General features: G+C 44.4%; 2 protein-coding genes across 2 annotated transcripts in view; one reads left to right on the top strand and one right to left on the bottom strand.

Annotated features, from left to right (window-relative positions):
* Window positions 1–1,066: 1,066 nt before the first annotated feature.
* LOC121921325 (caveolin-3-like) lies at window positions 1,067–5,846 on the top strand. The gene is made up of 2 exons (XM_042449239.1): window positions 1,067–1,349; window positions 3,766–5,846. The coding sequence occupies exons 1-2, from the start codon at window positions 1,227–1,229 to the stop codon at window positions 4,114–4,116; spliced, it is 474 nt and encodes a 157-aa protein (XP_042305173.1). The 5' UTR covers window positions 1,067–1,226; the 3' UTR covers window positions 4,117–5,846.
* The window catches only part of ARHGAP4 (Rho GTPase activating protein 4), a 77,057-nt gene continuing 66,127 nt past the window's right edge, over window positions 5,845–16,774 (bottom strand). The window contains 9 exon segments of the mRNA XM_042449238.1: window positions 5,845–7,487; window positions 7,592–7,685; window positions 9,264–9,428; window positions 9,612–9,698; window positions 12,803–12,959; window positions 14,322–14,398; window positions 15,430–15,479; window positions 15,481–15,661; window positions 15,837–15,942. Of these exon segments, the coding sequence (XP_042305172.1) occupies window positions 7,263–7,487; window positions 7,592–7,685; window positions 9,264–9,428; window positions 9,612–9,698; window positions 12,803–12,959; window positions 14,322–14,398; window positions 15,430–15,479; window positions 15,481–15,661; window positions 15,837–15,942 (1,142 nt within the window). The 3' untranslated portion in view covers window positions 5,845–7,262.

Here is a 16,774-nt window from a genome sequence, read left to right as displayed (position 1 = left end):
ATCCATATGGGGAGGTGCCAAGCATTGTCCCCACAAACAGTTTTGAATAATAGATATCTATCTTGAAAATACAACAATTTTAAAGAGAAGAGGACAACTGAGCATGTACATAAAGCTTCTTTACCATCTTCCCCCCTCCATAGCAGCCAACACTCACCCTGCCACACAAGAGAATAACTTCTAAGCAGGTTTCAGCCCTAGCTGAAAGAGCATTGGGGAGCAGCCAGCCCTACTAGCAGACTATTTCCCTTGCAATATGAAACCCAGATAAAGGAAATTACTAAATTCATACATACATACATTAATAATCCTGCTGTTAGTCCCAACTCAAGTAGGTCCACTGTCCCCGTGGTAATTTTAAGTAAACACTTGCATATAAGTTCAATTGATTCAATGGTCTTACCCTGATTAGGACTAACAATTGGATTTAGGCCACCAACACCAGGTAGGGGAAGGGAGAACTACTGTGCAGCCCATCCTTTAAAACTATCTTTTTATTTTCCCCATCTAATAATCAGAAAAGGAAAAAAGTGCAGGGAACAATCTCCTCTTAAGAAAATGGATAACTCCCCAAAAGTTGGATTCATACTGATGTTAGAAGGATAACCCAAAAAACTGGATTCACACAGATGTTTGGAACATTTAATATTATGAAATAATGGCTGTTTAATTGCATTTTATCCACAAATCCATGTTTTTAATGTATGAATTAGTGGGTTTTTAAATCCGTATTCTATCTTTGTAAAGGGCTTCAAGTCCCAGTTTTAGAGGGAAAGTAGGATACAAATAAAATAAATAAATTTCTTCCAAAACTTTAGTAGGTGTTGTTCCCCAGTAATTGGGACACCTATCCAGATGCAGAGAAAAGCAACTTCTTCCTCTTCATGCAGTCAGGGTAAAAGCAACATCTCAAGAATTATTATGTGCAGGGAAAAAAGGGAAGAGAGGCCCTTTATTGTAACTATGTGAAGCCCTGCTAAAAACAACTCTGCCCTGCCCTAGAGGCAGATTCATTCTGTCTCTGAGGCCGACTATTTTCAGAACAGCCTTCACTCTTGCTGTGAACTGCATGCAGTTCAGAAAGATTTAGCAGGTGGGGAAGAGGAAGGGGGAGACAGCAGTTCTTCGGCCTGACAGCCAGGGACAACTGGCCGCCACTACCATCATTACGGCTGCTGCTCTTCAGAGGGAAAGAAGCTGAGCAGCAGAAAAAGACTGGGAGAGCCATGGCCCAACAAGAAGAAGATGAAGAGGTCACCCTGGGGAAGATGGACTCCCGGGACCCCCTCACCAAAGAGATCGATTTGGTGGAAAGAGACCCCAAACAGATCAACCAAGACGTGGTCAAGGTGAGAACCCTCCTAAAGTATATGGGGAACAGAGCAGGGAAAAGACTAATTCTTCCCCCTCTTGAAGTAAGGGGATGGGACAAGGTGGCCAACTTTGTTAATTAATAATAATAATTGAGAGCCAGTGTGCAGTGTAGTGGTTTGAGCCTTAGACTATAACTCTGGAGACCAGCGTTTGAATCCTGTCTCAGAACGGAAACCCACTGGGTGACCCTGGGCAAGTCACACTCTCTCAGCCGCAGAGGAAGGCAATGGCAAACCCCTTCTGAACAAACCTTGCCAAGAAAAACCCATGATGGGTTCACCTTAGTGTTGGCGTAAGTCAGAAACAGCTTGATGATATAAAACAATAATAATTTTAAAATCTTCAGCTATAAAAGAGAACTCCATTTGGAAACTGAGGTCATGACTGCAGAGAAGATGGATTGATGCCAAGCATGCCAGTCAAAGGCTTAAGACGGAGTGCGGAGTAGAGTTTTCTCTGCCCACCTTTTTATTAGTCAAGTATTTATTTCTGCCTTAATATTATTCATTTAATAAAGGGTTTGCTATTACAGCATAAGCACTTGCTTCTCTAAAAGAAAAAGATACAGGAGGGAAAGGGAATTGATACCTACCCTGAGCAACGTTGGACGTTAAAACCCACCTGAACTACCACATATTAAAGCAAAAAGGCATTATACAATTGGCCCTCCATAACCACAGATTGTTCATCCATGGTTTCAACCATCCATGGCTTAAAAATATTCAAATTAAATTAAATTCCAAAAAGCAAACATTAATTTTGCTATTTTAAATAAGGGACACTATTTTACTATGCCACTGTATTTAATGGGACTTGAGCATCTACAGAATTTAGTATCCACGGGGCGATCTGGAACCAAGCCATAGTGGATACTAAGGGCCCACTAAACATTATAAATGTTTGAAATAAAATAGTATTAAATAAATGAAATAATTCTTGATAGAAGAGGGAACTGAAGAATAGGAAAGGCAATTATAACCAAGGATGAATTCAGCAAATGGAGGTCCTTAAAGTGATGGGAGGCTTAAAGTGGATGAGGGGTGGGCAACTGCAGAGGATCTAGAGGCCACTTTCCTGCCCAGGTGCCCTCTAATGGCTGCACAGACTGGCAAAAACCTGGCAATGGGCAGGTCCACTTCTGCTTTTAAAACATGTGTATTTTAAAAATAGGGGTAAGTGGGCTGTTTATGTGTGTGTTATGTGCCTTCAAGTCATCTGTCAACTTATGGACACCCCATGAATTTCCTAAGGTTTTCTTAATCAAGGAATACTCAGGGGTTGTTTTGCTATTATCTTTCCCTGATAATGTAGCTTACAGCACCTGGTGTTCATTGGCAAGCTCCCATCCAAGTACTAACCAGAGCTAACCCTGCTTAGCTTCCAAAATCAGACAGGATCTCATGCCTTTAGGGTAAGATGAATTGCCACTCCTGGGGCTTAGCAAGACAGGCAAGCCTACCTTTTTGGACAGAAAGCAGAGGAGTCAAGGGACATTAAATGGTTATGGGAGCTGGCTGCAGCCCTTTCCACTTGACACCACTACACACACAGGTTGCCAGAGTGAAAACTGGAGATGCCTTGTCCCTTTAACAGATGTGTAGGAGAGGAAATTTCAGCAAGTGTTGCTTGTTTGCCTGGTTGTGTGACATAGCCTATTCAAATTCTTCTTTCTACACATTCATTTCATTTATATGTTTATTCATTTATTTCATTTCTATGTCGCTTTTCTCCCAGAAAAGATCCCAAGGCAGCTCACAAAACAGCCATTAAACACCACTAACCCCTACAGTGCAACTGGTTCTTGACTCTGGAAGTCAACTACTCCATCTCCTTGCTCAATGCAGAATCTGTAATGCAAGATGCAATTATAAGACCCTGACTGCTGGGGCTCCCAACTCTTCTTAAGTGTTTGTGTACAACCAGGAAAAGATCTGGAAAGGAAGCCTCCTATAAAGTTTAAGTATGGAATACAGAAGCAGTGAGGGTGGAAGAATACTTAACATTTTCCTATGAATGCAAACCCCTACACACAGAGATAATTTCCCTTGTCTGTGGGGGAGAAAGTGGGAAGTAGTAAGCATGCACCTTTCCATCCTTTTTCACTGAAAAACACCCTCTATCAGAAGCTGGTTTGGCATATTATAATAGAAGCACCCTTGGGATTTTGTTATCTTCACATAAAATGTTTAGCCAGGCCTGATGTAACTTAAAAGTACATCCTCCTGCAGCAGCATAAACAACACCTGGAAGCCTTTCCTCTTAACTCTAACTATACAGGTGGTACTCATCAGACAAGGAAATGCATTCTATGTATGCTCAGTGGCACATCATACATCCTGCTTTAAAAACCAAGCCCTGCCTGACTCATAGCCTCTCTTCCCATTTTGCCAGGTGGACTTTGAAGATGTGATTGCTGAACCAGAGGGAACCCACAGCTTTGACGGGGTGTGGAAGGCCAGCAACACTACCTTTACAGTCAGCAAGTACTGGTGTTACCGGATTCTGTCAGGGGCGCTGGGCGTGCCCCTCGCCTTGCTCTGGGGCTTCCTCTTTGCCTGCGTCTCATTCTGCCATATCTGGGGGGCCATGCCTTGCATCAAGAGCTACCTCATTGAGATCCAGTGCTGCGGGCGCTGCTACGCCTTGTGCATACGTACCTTCTGCGACCCCCTCTTTGAAGCGGTGGGAAAGATCTGCAGTGACGTCCGAGTGGCCCTGCGCAAGGAGCGTGCCAAGGACTGAGGCTCCGTTTTGGACCAGGACAGGACTCTAGCATTATCTTCCTTTCCTTCTCTTTCCTTGTTGGGATAGGATCCCTGCCTGAGTCCTTGTTCTTTGAAGCTACACTTGAAGGTGGGAGCTCTCTGGCTGGTAGACATAAGCCGTTCACTCCCTGTCGTCATAAATTACTCTCTTTTGATAGTCTGGTGGCCTAAACTCCACAACCCAAACAATAGCCCCAACAGGCAACAGAATCTGGTGGAGATTCTCTTTTATACTCTCTCCTGAAATAAGCGGGAGTTGTGCAACTGTGCAGTAGCACTATGACAAGATCTCCTGCTCATTTCATGGGGTCATTTCAGTAGGATCTGCCCCTCTAGGTGGGTCTCCCATCCTACTATTCCAAATGGTGCTTACCATCTCTTTCCTGAGGCAACCATTTCATAGAACTGCTGTTTACAGAACGAAGGCACTGTGTCTGATCATGTAACTGCCTCACTATTTACCCAACATTCTTTCCTCTCACCTACAGCTGCCACCTAGGAGCAAGGTTTTCTCCACCTCACCATACCACTGGAACACCATCTTTGCAAAGCAAGGCTTGCACAGCAAGGATAGACAATCAGTGCTACACTTTCCCAGTAGGGGGAGAATATAGCATTGCTATGGCAACTGCATCCATACTAAATATTCAGCTGCGGGGAAATGCTGTGTGCAAGCACAAGGTTTTTCTCTTTCTCTCTTTCAACCAGAGCAGACAGCCCCTGCTCCCTCTTAGGAGGCAAGGAGTTGGTATGCCCTGGTGGCTTTACTCCAGCTGGCCAAGTGAAAAGGGCAAATCACAAGGCCTCGGATCACATATATGATTTGGGGTGTGATTCCCAATGGGCCTGGGACTCGATCATATTTTAACGAGTTCAACAACTTCAAAATAAACCCCATCATTAGGCAGTATGCCAGTATATGATTTAAACAAATTGGCTCAAATACCATATATACTCGTGTATAAGTCGACCTCATATATAAGTCGAGGGCAGGTTTTGGGGGCAAAATCATGCATTTTGATATGACCCATATGATACATCGAGGGTCAAACCCAGGGGCATATAACAAAGGATTTAAACAGAGGGGGGGAAACACCACTCCCTCCTTTTCCCTCTCTGGACCTCTCCCAAAGGTCACAGTCTGGGCATTTGGACACAAACCTCCAATTTTCCTCCCTTCCCCACAACCTTCTCCAAGGCTGATGGCTTGCAAAAAGGGGGACAGAGACCTCTGATTTCTCTCCCTTTCCCACAACTTTCCTTGAGGTTGATGGCTTACAGAAAAGGGGGACACAGACTTCTGATTTCCCTCCTTTTCCCACAACTTTCCCCAAGGCTGCTGGCTTGCAAAAGGGGGATACAGACCTCCGATTTCTTTCCTCCTTCCCTTCTCCACAGCTTTCCCAAGGCTGATGGAGATGTATTACCATATTGACCTGTATATATGTCTACCTAGGATTTTGGAGCCCCTTTTTGGGCTTAAGTTTTTTGACTTATAGATGAATATGTATGGCAAGTAAACCTTTTGTTGTTGCTTCTGTTCTTCCAAGGGACACCAGTCTTTATTCTGAGAGTCATCAGCAACTTGCATTTTTAAGTTCAAGTTCAGCAATCCAGCCATTGGCTTTACTTCCTGCTTTGAACTGAACAATCACCATTTAAAATAAAAACAGAACTGCACTGTATGAAAATAAAGGGCAAGCAATCCTTCAGTGTCTTGTTTATTCCGTATAAAATCCCGACTGGCGGGCACTCTCTGTGGAGAGTTTACAAATCCAGTTTATTGCAAGAGACAGAGGGTTAAAGAGACACCCGGGGGGGGGGATCACAGTACAGAATCATTTTCTGGTCATAGAGAAATTAATACCAGGACTGTGTGTATGCTGCAATTTTGAAGGAGCACAGAAAAACAAAAATACAGGATGTGGCACCAGGCACAGTATTCTGCTTCCTGAGAATCTCAGCTTTAAAAAAGAAAAAAAAAGTAAGTTTCTAGCCCTTATGGCTGCAAAGATATGCTTAAGAGGTTTTGCTCAGTGCTTGATGAAAATTTTGGAAACCACAGGGATGACTTATGCAGGTTTTCAGTGGCCACAGGGTGGTATTTCAGTGCCTGTTTCAGATCCTTTCCCATTCACACTGACTAGCACAAGCAGAATAATTTATGAAAATTAAGAAAATCCACACACATTTGCCGAATCTGCATCATTTATACAGCCTTTTTCTGTGCTGAATTGTTAAGCCTAGGGTACACACAGCTTTGATCAATACTGAGCGGTTAATATCATTTTAAAAAGAATGGAGGAGGGAAAATGCACTGGACCTTGGATGTGGGGGAAAGAATTGGCACATGGATTCCCACTCTAACTATGCCCCCTTAACTTATTGCCCCAATGTAGGAGGGTGATGCGTGCAAGAATGGATGAGGGTACACCAGGGAGGATGCGTGAGAAGAGACAAATGTGTAAAGCACCAAGGGGGACACTGCAATATTTGAAGCTGGAGAAGGGGAGGGAAGGAAAGTGGGGAGGAGAGCACAGCTGGCGAGGGCTTGTGTGAAGCATGTCAGGAAAAGGACACACGTACAAGGGAGAGCAAGTCCTCCATGTCAACACCTGGCATCATAACCCACAAAACATTATTCCCGTCCCCCACAGCCAAAATTGGAACAGAAAAAATCCTGGTAGACCCACTCCCACCTCACCCCTTTCACATGCAAATCCAGGTGCAAACCATTTTGTAGCATAGATGGGATTAAAGGGGGTGGGCACTAGACCAGGGGAAAAAAACACCCCAATCCTTAACTCTGCCATATGTCTGAGCGCCCACCCAGCCTCCACAACATTTAAAACCTTCAGATTCATCTCCAGCGTGTGAGGACACTGGATCACAAATGCCTCCCCAACCCACCCTTAGACATCTGGCATGGAAATTAAAACTCCCAAAAAATTAGATCACCAACTTCCCCACCATCTTCACAAATCCTTTTGCAGCTGGGCAGGGAGAGAGACTTCTGCCCTGAGTTGGTCTTCAGTATATGACAAAGGAGGAGAGGAGAAGAAAAGATAATCACAGTATTGGGCAGGTCATGTTGGGGGCACCTTCCCTCACCCCAAGTCTGGCTCATTCTCCATTCCCCGAGGATTTGAAGACCCCTCTGCCCCTCAGGAGCACCCTGTTTGAAGAGGCATGCTTGCCAGGGGTGGCACTGCCCTTTTTGCCAATGGGGTTGCTCTTTGAAGGCTCGGGTGGCTCAGGGTGATTTAAGGGTTCATCAGCTCCTGTGTGCTTCAAGCTAGTTTTTCCAAGAAGTTCCTTGAACACAGAATCCATATTCCTGGCAACCTCCTAGAAATGAAGGGAAAAGAAAGAACAGAGTAAGGTAGGGGGGAAACTGTAATAAATATTCAAAAGGATGATTAGTAGGAAGGGGAAGGTGGATAGCAACTTACCCGGTCTACTTCCACCCTTTTTTCTGTTGCCACCTGCTTCTCAGAGTTGTTGCTTCCCCATGACCGCGGGGAAATTTCACCCCACCGGTCTGGCCTGAGGAAGAGCAAACAGCACAGGAAAACTCATTGTCTCATGTAAGATGCACATTGCCTCTAAAACGTTATCAACAAAGTTCTTGCCTTCCTTTATCCTGATCTCTTCTCCTCTTCCCCCTACTCTCTCTCTCTCTCTCTCTATATATATATATATATATGGATTTGTGTATCCTCTTACTCAAATGGTAAAAAGCTGAGGGCAGAAGTTACAAAGTACATTTCCCCAAGAAGAGAATATGAAGGAAACAGGGTATATCTTTATAATGTGGGAACAGCTGCTGTAAACATGCATTTATTACTGTCCCTAATTAAAGCCCAGTTCTTAGGACTATTCTTTATCTTTGAGTAAAACAACAATCAAGGTAATAACCTCTCCTTTCAGTCTATTCTTAATCCCCCTATTTCTTACAAAATGTGATGCTGTTTATTCCCTTTGCTATTTTCCAGTGTTCTGACATGCTTATTATGTCAGTAACAATCCTACTTAATAGTTTTTGGTAACCTGCTTCCTTTTCTCCAAAATTCACCTCGGATTTTTTCAGAACCTTCCTAGACTCACTTTACTTCTGCCTCTGTTGGTGACCTGAATGTTCCTTAGCCCTGCCCTACTAGTACTGAATGTATTCCTGGGTCTTCTCATGACAATGAGATAGTAAAAGCGATTGTCCCATTTCAACTGCTTGAGGTTGGGGGGGGGGGGGGGGGGATATATTTTCGGAATGCTTGCCAACATGAACAAATAGGTATTTGGCTCTGCAGGGAGAAAGACTGCTCTGCTACTTTTCTTCTTCCAGGGTGTTTCTATTTTTAATCTGGGGAAGCATTTTTTAAAAAAGAATAGCATTCCCCCCTCTATAATATACAATACCAGATACTTGCATTACTACCTCAGGACTCTACAACCACATTCTGCTTAACAGCCCTGATTATTACCACAGCAGCTAGATCCCATGCTCCTCAGCTGATATCAGAGCAGTTGGAAAAGTGATAAACTTCCACATGTCTTCTACTCTACCATGTCAGTAACTATACAATGCAGACCCACTGAAAGAACTCCCCACTTTAATGTACAGTATGACCCCCATATCCATGAGACCAGAAACTGCAGTTTCACTTACCTGCATGTGAAAAAAAGGTGCCTCTATACATTTGAATGTCCTCCAGTGTGACTCCATGGTCAACATATAGCGGGCATTGACCACAGAATTGTAGTGGAAGACTTCCAGATAGCTAGAGATCACCTATCTAGGCATCTGGAGGCCCTCCAGCACAATTCTATGGTCAACTTCTGCCAGAAATATAGTATTTGCTGTTAACCATGGTTTCATTTATCCACAGTAAATATGGGAATGAATCCCACAAGGATACAGAGGTCATACTGCATTGTTGCCCTTTAAGATTTCTTGTATCCCAATCAAATCTGTATTGTATAGTGGTTCTCCACCTTTTGCCCTCCAGATGTTTTGAACTAGCTCCTATAGTTCCTTTCCATGCTGGCCAGGGCTTCTAGAAGCCAGCTGAGATCCACTGCAGTAGTGAGCATTCACAATGACAGGGCCTTTTTCAGTGCTCTCACCTTTCAGTGGGGTGAAAGGTCCTGGTGTGAGTGGGTTGCAGGAGGGGGAAAGGAAGGCGGCCCCCATCCATGAAGGGTGACGCCAGCTTGCGGATGGGACTGTTCCCACCACCACTACTGCCACGCTGGCGACCCCCGCCACCTGCATCCGAATTCATCCGCAGCCTGAGAAGAAGAAGAAAGAGAAGAGGATCTGCTTATAATGTTGACCCAGCCCCACGGTGCCCAGGCATAGTCATCTCTGGGGTGGAATGCAACAGTTCATACAGGTGCCGTCATCCTCCACCACGCAGCGCTGAGATGCTGCCACTTCTTGGGAATAGGTCTACCTGCCACACCGTCTCCTACCTGCTGGCGGGTTCAGGGAGCAGCTCATCCACAGAGGATCCCGTGTCAATCTCTAACCTGGAACTCCGGGGGCTAGACTGTTTCTCGCTGCCAGGGTAAGCGACAGGGGGAAATAGAAACTTGTTAAAAAGGTGGGAGGCAGTTTCCTCCCTAGCTAGTCTAAGGCATTTCCCAACTGTTGCCTTTCTGGAGGTCCTGAGAGCATGGACATCCTGGGACACCACTGATCACACACATTTCTCTCATAGGCACAACCATTCAGCACAGATGCGTACATCCCTAGTCCTGTGGCCTTGAATTTTCAACCTCCACATTCCTTTGTAAAAATCCTAAGAAGTCATGATGCACAAGTTCCTATCTCTAAAGGCCACTGTTCCCTGTATCCCTTTATTTCTATTATCAGTTTAAAATATCCACCAATTTTTCTCCTAAGACACAGCCTACCTAAAACACAAGCAGAGCACTGGTGCATACCCTAAGAAGCCCTACACACCTTGAGACCTGGAAAATTAGATGAAGTGTTTTTCCCCATCTCAGCCACTAGTACACTAAGATTTTCCTCCTCAAACAGGCTCATCTTCTAAAGTGAGGCAGAGAGGTCTAGAGAGAGGGCATCTTCAAGTTATGTGGTGCCTCAGTGGTGGAACTATCAAGCCAGAGAGACTCTCTTGCTGTCAAAACTGGTACCAGCCACTGCAACTGTTTTTAGCAGTGCCCTTCTGTACTATACTATTTTCAGAGGAGAAATTCACATCTTTGAATTCTTTCCTATGTAAAAGTACTTTGCAAGTAGAAGGCTAGCACAGTAGAAGAAATCTTTTAGCTGCCTAGCCTTCCCTCTGCTGTTCTAGTTTGGTACTTGCAGAGAGCTTCTGAAAATATCATCCTACACCCACAACCAATACTGACACAGACCAATCCAGCACCTGAGATTTCTGTTTCATTTTATCAAATAGGGGGGACAGGCTTGACCCAGCCCCACTTTCCTGCTCTACAAAGACATTAAAAGCTGCTTCCTATGACAACATCATAAGCACTTCAACTCAGAACTGGTTTAAACTGTGGTCTGGGGAAGAATGTAAACCTGTGCTACAGAGAGAAGCAAGGCATTTTGACACATGAAGCACAGCAGCAAATGACACCTGCTATCCACCCACATTCAAGTGCCCTGAACCCAAAGCCATACCAGTTATTTTACATGAGATAGAAAATCCCACAAACACCTCTCCCCATCTCTGGCAATCAAACACAACCATCACGCATTAAGTAGATAATAATTTGCTGCCTGTTCATCCCATCCAAAATCTGCTGCCTGAGATGGCTGCTTCCACCCACTACTGTTTTCTTACAGGCCCAAGTCCAACTTTGGACTTAGCAAAATGCTGCATGCCCCTCCCATTCTGCAGTTGTTGGGAATAGAGTCTGCGGTCTCCATCTTGCAATAAGGATCTTTCCATCCTGTGGGTAGGACAAAGCCTGGCTTTGGTGCTGTGGAAGGAGCCCAGGAGTATTCCTGCTTAGAGGATCTAGATATTTTGCAATAACTCTCATCCCAAGCATTCCACAGAAAACCATGTGAACTGTAGCCCAATGCGAGCCAGTCTGTGTCAGCCCAGTTCCAGAGCCCTAAACCTTGCATTCAACCTTTTTAGGAGAAGAAATTAAGAAAAGTAACTTAATTTAAAAAGAAAAACATTTCCCCACACAAATAGAAGATATAAGTGCTGCAAACACTTGCCTAAACTAACTGAATGCTATCTGAAAAGAATGAGTAGCAGTGAGGAAAAACTCATGACATTTTGCTTCCTGTGGCAAAGGTCAGGATGGACAACTTTCCAGTACCTCATTCCTTATATATTAATTAATTAACATGCCACCTTTCTCCCAACACAGGATTAGAAGCTGACTGGACTGGCAGCTGAACCCAGCGTCAGCACTAGGAACCAGATGATGACCTCCACTGTATATGTGGGCCAGTAGGCTAGTTTAGGAGGAAAAGGGAAGACCATGCGGTATTAAAATCTGCTGTCTGAGGTGATTGCCTTGCTCTGCCCAACAAAGGGCCAGCCCTATGTATAGTACAAATAATGAACAAATCTATCCCCAAAGGTTAAGACAGAAAGATTAAGGGGCTCTTCAGACCGGCCATTAAGGCCGGCCTGGGGGCGGAGTCAGGGTGTCGGATCCATATGACACATGCACCGGCTCCACCCCCAGGGCACCGTGACACCGCGTGCCATTCCACACAATGCGCAGTGTCACAGTGCTCCTCCAGCACAACTTCTGCACAATGCAGTGCTGAAGGAGTGCCATATAGCCACAGTGTCGCGGCTACTGGACCCTTTCCAGGGCACAAAAAGGAGCCTTTTTTGCGGCTCCTTTTCATCCCCTGAAAAGGCTGGATCGGGGCCACAGTATGCAGTTGTCGCGACCCCAATCTGGCTGAAGAAGGGGCAGCTGGAGGATCTCAGAGGGTGAGATTTTCCTCATCTAACTGAAATGCAGCTGTAGGTAAACTGTGTTTTCAATGTACTATCATGATAGCCATTAGGTATGCAAAGGCCATTGGCCATAAGTAATAAACTTGACTTGATTTGACAGCCATTAGGTCTAAATATATCTTATCTTAAATGCACTGCTTGAAGAAATGCAAGGATTTCAGTTAAAATCAAGGAGGGAATATCAGGATAAGAATCACAGTGCAAGGGGAGATTTACCTTTTTCCATTTCCACCATGATCCTATGCCTTGACCTTCTGTAGCAAACAGCAATAGTACAAAAACTCTCACTGGTGCCACTGGAAGTAATAGTAGCAGTAGCAATAGTAGTAGCAGTAGAAAATATATTTTGCTATTACTGTTCTGTTGTTCGTGAGAAGGAGGGATCTTTCAGGATCACAGGAGGGCAGAGAAGCATTAAGCCTCCCCTTCCAATGTAATATTTCAAGATCAGGTGGCCCTGAACTCTGATTTCACTACAACACATTTTAAATGACTATGTAGTGAGAAGAGTCTTCCTTTCATTTCCATAGCACAGAAGACTCACTGCTGTGGCTGCTTCACCAACTATCTTGATGCTTCTACTTCTGTGGCATATTACAGTAAACTTAGCTTTACAGGTTAAGAGGATGAAAGTCTTTCTGCATCCCCAAGGGAGAGCACCAGGTCCTCCCTGCAAGGTGTGCCACTCACCTGTCAGGCAAGACAATGGGAGGCACTAGTCCCCGGTTGCCGCCACGCTCACCTCGCCGCCAGCCAACGGGAGCTGCTCGCTGCTGTGGCACAAACCGCTCCTCATGTTGAACCATGGAGCCAGAGCGGGGCAGAGCCTCAGACTGGGAATCACACTCTGAGAGGGCAAGAAAGTGCAAGACTGGGAGGTCAATGTGTCCCACCCACACTCCAAGCCCAGAAGGACCTCTCCAGAACCAAACCAGACAAACCCAGAGAAAAGGGTGGCCAAACCTGAAATTATAGGCTCTACCTACTGGCACTTACCACCTTGTCAAGATAGTTGCAGATGACCTTAGTAAACTTAATCCAGGTTGTAGCACTGCAGTTCTTTTCATCATTGGCAGAGATGAACTAATGAAGTTTGGACACTTGCATACAAGGTGGATCAGAGGAAGCCACCTTATGCAGAGTCAGAATCAGGAAATAAATCAGTAAAAACTTATATTTAGAAAACAGATTTAAAAGATTAGCTTATAACAAATCCACATGGAAAGTAAATGATCTGTAATGAATGCATGATCCATCTAGTTTTGTAGTAACACGGAAGGAGAAGTACTATAGTTGTGAAAGTCAGTTCAGAATAAAACTCTGCACAGGTAGAAGAGTGTTGCCCATTAGTGTAAATGAGCCAACACTTGAATGAAGTGTTTGCACCAATGGTCATCAGTCTTCTATCTGCCAAACTGGTCTTCATATGCATAGTACTATGCCTTTACAGTGGTGCCTCGGGATACGAAATGATCGGGTTACGAAATTTCCGGGATACGAAAAAGTTGGATTGGCAAAAACTGTTTCGGGTTACGAAATTTATTTCGGCGCGAAATTCAAATGCTGCAAAGTGCAGCTATAGGCTTTCCAGTGCTAACGGAAAAGTGTTTCGGGTTACGAAATTTTCGGGTTACGAAAGGAATGGCGGAACGAATTAATTTCGTAACCCGAGGCACCACTGTAATGTTATTACAAAACTATATAGATCATGTTATTACAAAAGGGTATAGATTAACATAGTTCATTAGCTTTCCCTATGGATTTGTTGTAAATTGCTCTCTCTAATTTGTATCAGTTTTACTGATGTATTTTCTGATTGTGTTGGTTTGCTGATTGTCTGTTTTGTGAGTCAGCTCTTGTATTTCTTTTCTCTTATCATATGCTGAGTGAGACCATTGCTCCATCCAACCCTATACTGGCAGCAGCTCTCCAGGGTTTCTGGCAGGATTCCTTCCCATCCCTACCTGGAGATGCCAGGGATTGAACCTGGGTTCTTCTGCATGCAAACATTTCCTCTATCACTGAACTACAAAGTGGGCAAAGGACAACGTTGCTACATTTTTAAACAGGAGCCTGAGGTTTATTTGAACAGCCTGAAGTAAGATGCAGAGGGGAAGCAAAATTAATTTCCAACAAAAACAGTAACTGTGTTTGGACCAGGCTAGTTAATCTTCACAGCCCATGACTCACCACCATCATCATCACTCACCATCTTCACTAGCTGGAGTTTCGGGGGTCCCCTCTGTCTCAGGTTCCTCTGCTGTGGTTTCCAGTGGCAAGACATCACTATGGGTAACAAGAAGTCACACAAAGGAGTTTATCAGACAAGGGAATTGGAAGTATAATCCAATGGCAATCTGAACACAATCATGGGGTTTAATGTTATTGCGTGATAAGACTACCACACGCAATTTCGGGCAATGGGAAGTCAGTCCGAATGCAATCATGGGGTTTCACATTATTGCGTGAGAGGTGATCACATCCAATTTCGGGCAATGGCAAGCTATTTTTGGCCAATGGGAAGTCAATTCGAACGCAATTCAAATTCACGTAAATTCGCTAAACTAGCAAATTCACGTGAATGCGTTCTGGCCCCACTTTCTTTTCATTTGAAATGAAGAGAAATTTCTCCCGTGTGAATAAACTCCAAAGAGAGATTAAAACCATTTCCTTGAAGGACACTTTCAAACAGGATTGAAAGTTTATAAAATTAGAGACCACATAGTACTATGAGCAAATCTCTCTCTCTCATACACGCACACCACTCACACACACACAGAGGATGGCATTCTGTTAGTGGCAAACATAGGCAAATATCAACCTTACACTTGTGTTTATCTCCTTCTGCTTGATGTAAAGGTTATTATTGTCTTACACCCCTCCACACTAACAAAAGTTGCCCCACCCAAACGTAAAGTAAAGCTCCTTTAGCCTCCATCAAAGCTGTTCTATGCTTGGTGAAGAGTGAAGATCAGATAAGCATCAGGCTATGTCCCTATAGCCAGACATGAAATCATTACACCATCCACTGAGACCTCTGGAAGACCCTAGTGGACCTCGGGAAATTATATAATCATTTACTCTCTGGCTATGTCTATGCTTCTCTCATCCTGCCCACTCTCCACTAGGCACAGAATGGCAGTAGGGGAGCTGCAATGAGTCCCCAATAAGTCCAAGGAGTGGTGAACTTTCAGCTATAGTGTAATTTCACATGATGAACCTATACTACGCAGCCATATATAATATGGGCCATACACTCTGCTACCTCACCTTCAAAATGTTCCCCCTCCCCCCATTTGCAGACACTCCTTTCATACCAGTACTCCTCTTCAGCCAATGCCATGACCTTCTCATACTGGGGGGCCGGACAGTTGACTGGCTCCAGGGAAGATCGCTTCATGGTGCACAATCAGGCACTTCACAACCTCATTGATGTGGGGCTGCACCGACACGGCATCCTGGCCTGCAGGTACTGTCATCAGGGTAGGGCCAAAGCACACAGCTAGGTTATGGGGGTCCATCATGTTCTCATCACTGTACTGAGAAAGACTGTGGACAGAAGATGCAAGAGATGTGGAGAAGGAACAGCATCCCTCTGCCCCACAGGAAGTGTTCTGCATAGAAACCTGATGAATGGACCCCCAGCTCAGTGTTGCCTCCTAGGAGGGTGATGGAGAACTGCAAGGCAAGAAAAAAGCTTGCCAGTCAATACCAAAATACTCACTGGTTGAGGAAGGCAAAGAGGTATCGGAGAACCACCAGAACTGCAGATGGAAGCTGGGATATGAGGGCTCGGAGGTGGGAGATGCGCTCAGCTGAAGACTCCAGTTCTGGGAAGCAACAGGATAGAGCATAAATGAGAAGATCAGAAGTGTCTGCATATTGGACCAGCAATTATAACATATGTTTTCACACACCAGCACGCAACCTATTAAACCAAGAGCTGCTGGCTAAGGGTTCTGGGAGGTGTAGTCCAAAAACGTAACTTTTCCAGGCACAGGTGAAGTCCCACATTTGGGCATTAGCATTCATTAACTTCCCTGACCCCAAATATAACAACAGCTTAATTTCTTGATTCTTCATCTTTCTCTCCCTGATTTTTTTTCATTTCTCCATGGAGCACTAAATATTTTAGGTCATTATCCTTTATAACTTTATAAAATGTTTCCATTATTAAGCCATCCACATCACTGTCTCAGCATCTGAAAACCTAGTAATTTTCGATTGCACCTAATTAAGGATCTGATCAGCTCAAAAGCTTCCATCACAACTTGGTCTTTCTCCTCTCTCCCTTATACTTTTCAGTTCCTCAACAGAACACAAATGTCAAGTCTAGACTGTAAGTGGTACTAGGGCCAGGGATCTTTTTGTTTGTTTATGCTTGCTCTTTTGTAAAGTACTTCTGTATATACACATGGCAGCTTCATAAAGCCATCTGCCTCCTTCCCTCAGTTGGTGAAAGGAAGGTGCCAAGTGCAAACACATCTGGGAGCCTAAAGAGCTGGGGAGAAAAGGAAAGGGGCATTTCTTGTTGGCTGACGTTACTCTGTCCCTGCAGAAATACATGGAGAGATGATCAAAATCTCCTCTCTGCATTCACTCACATAGGAAAAGAGCTGTGCATGTACAGTGTTACTCATTTCCCTTCAGCATGCAGAGAAG

This window comes from Sceloporus undulatus, chromosome 2, assembly GCF_019175285.1.
Source record: "Sceloporus undulatus isolate JIND9_A2432 ecotype Alabama chromosome 2, SceUnd_v1.1, whole genome shotgun sequence".
Lineage (NCBI taxonomy): Eukaryota > Metazoa > Chordata > Lepidosauria > Squamata > Phrynosomatidae > Sceloporus > Sceloporus undulatus.
This window is presented reverse-complemented; position numbering and strand designations above follow the sequence as displayed.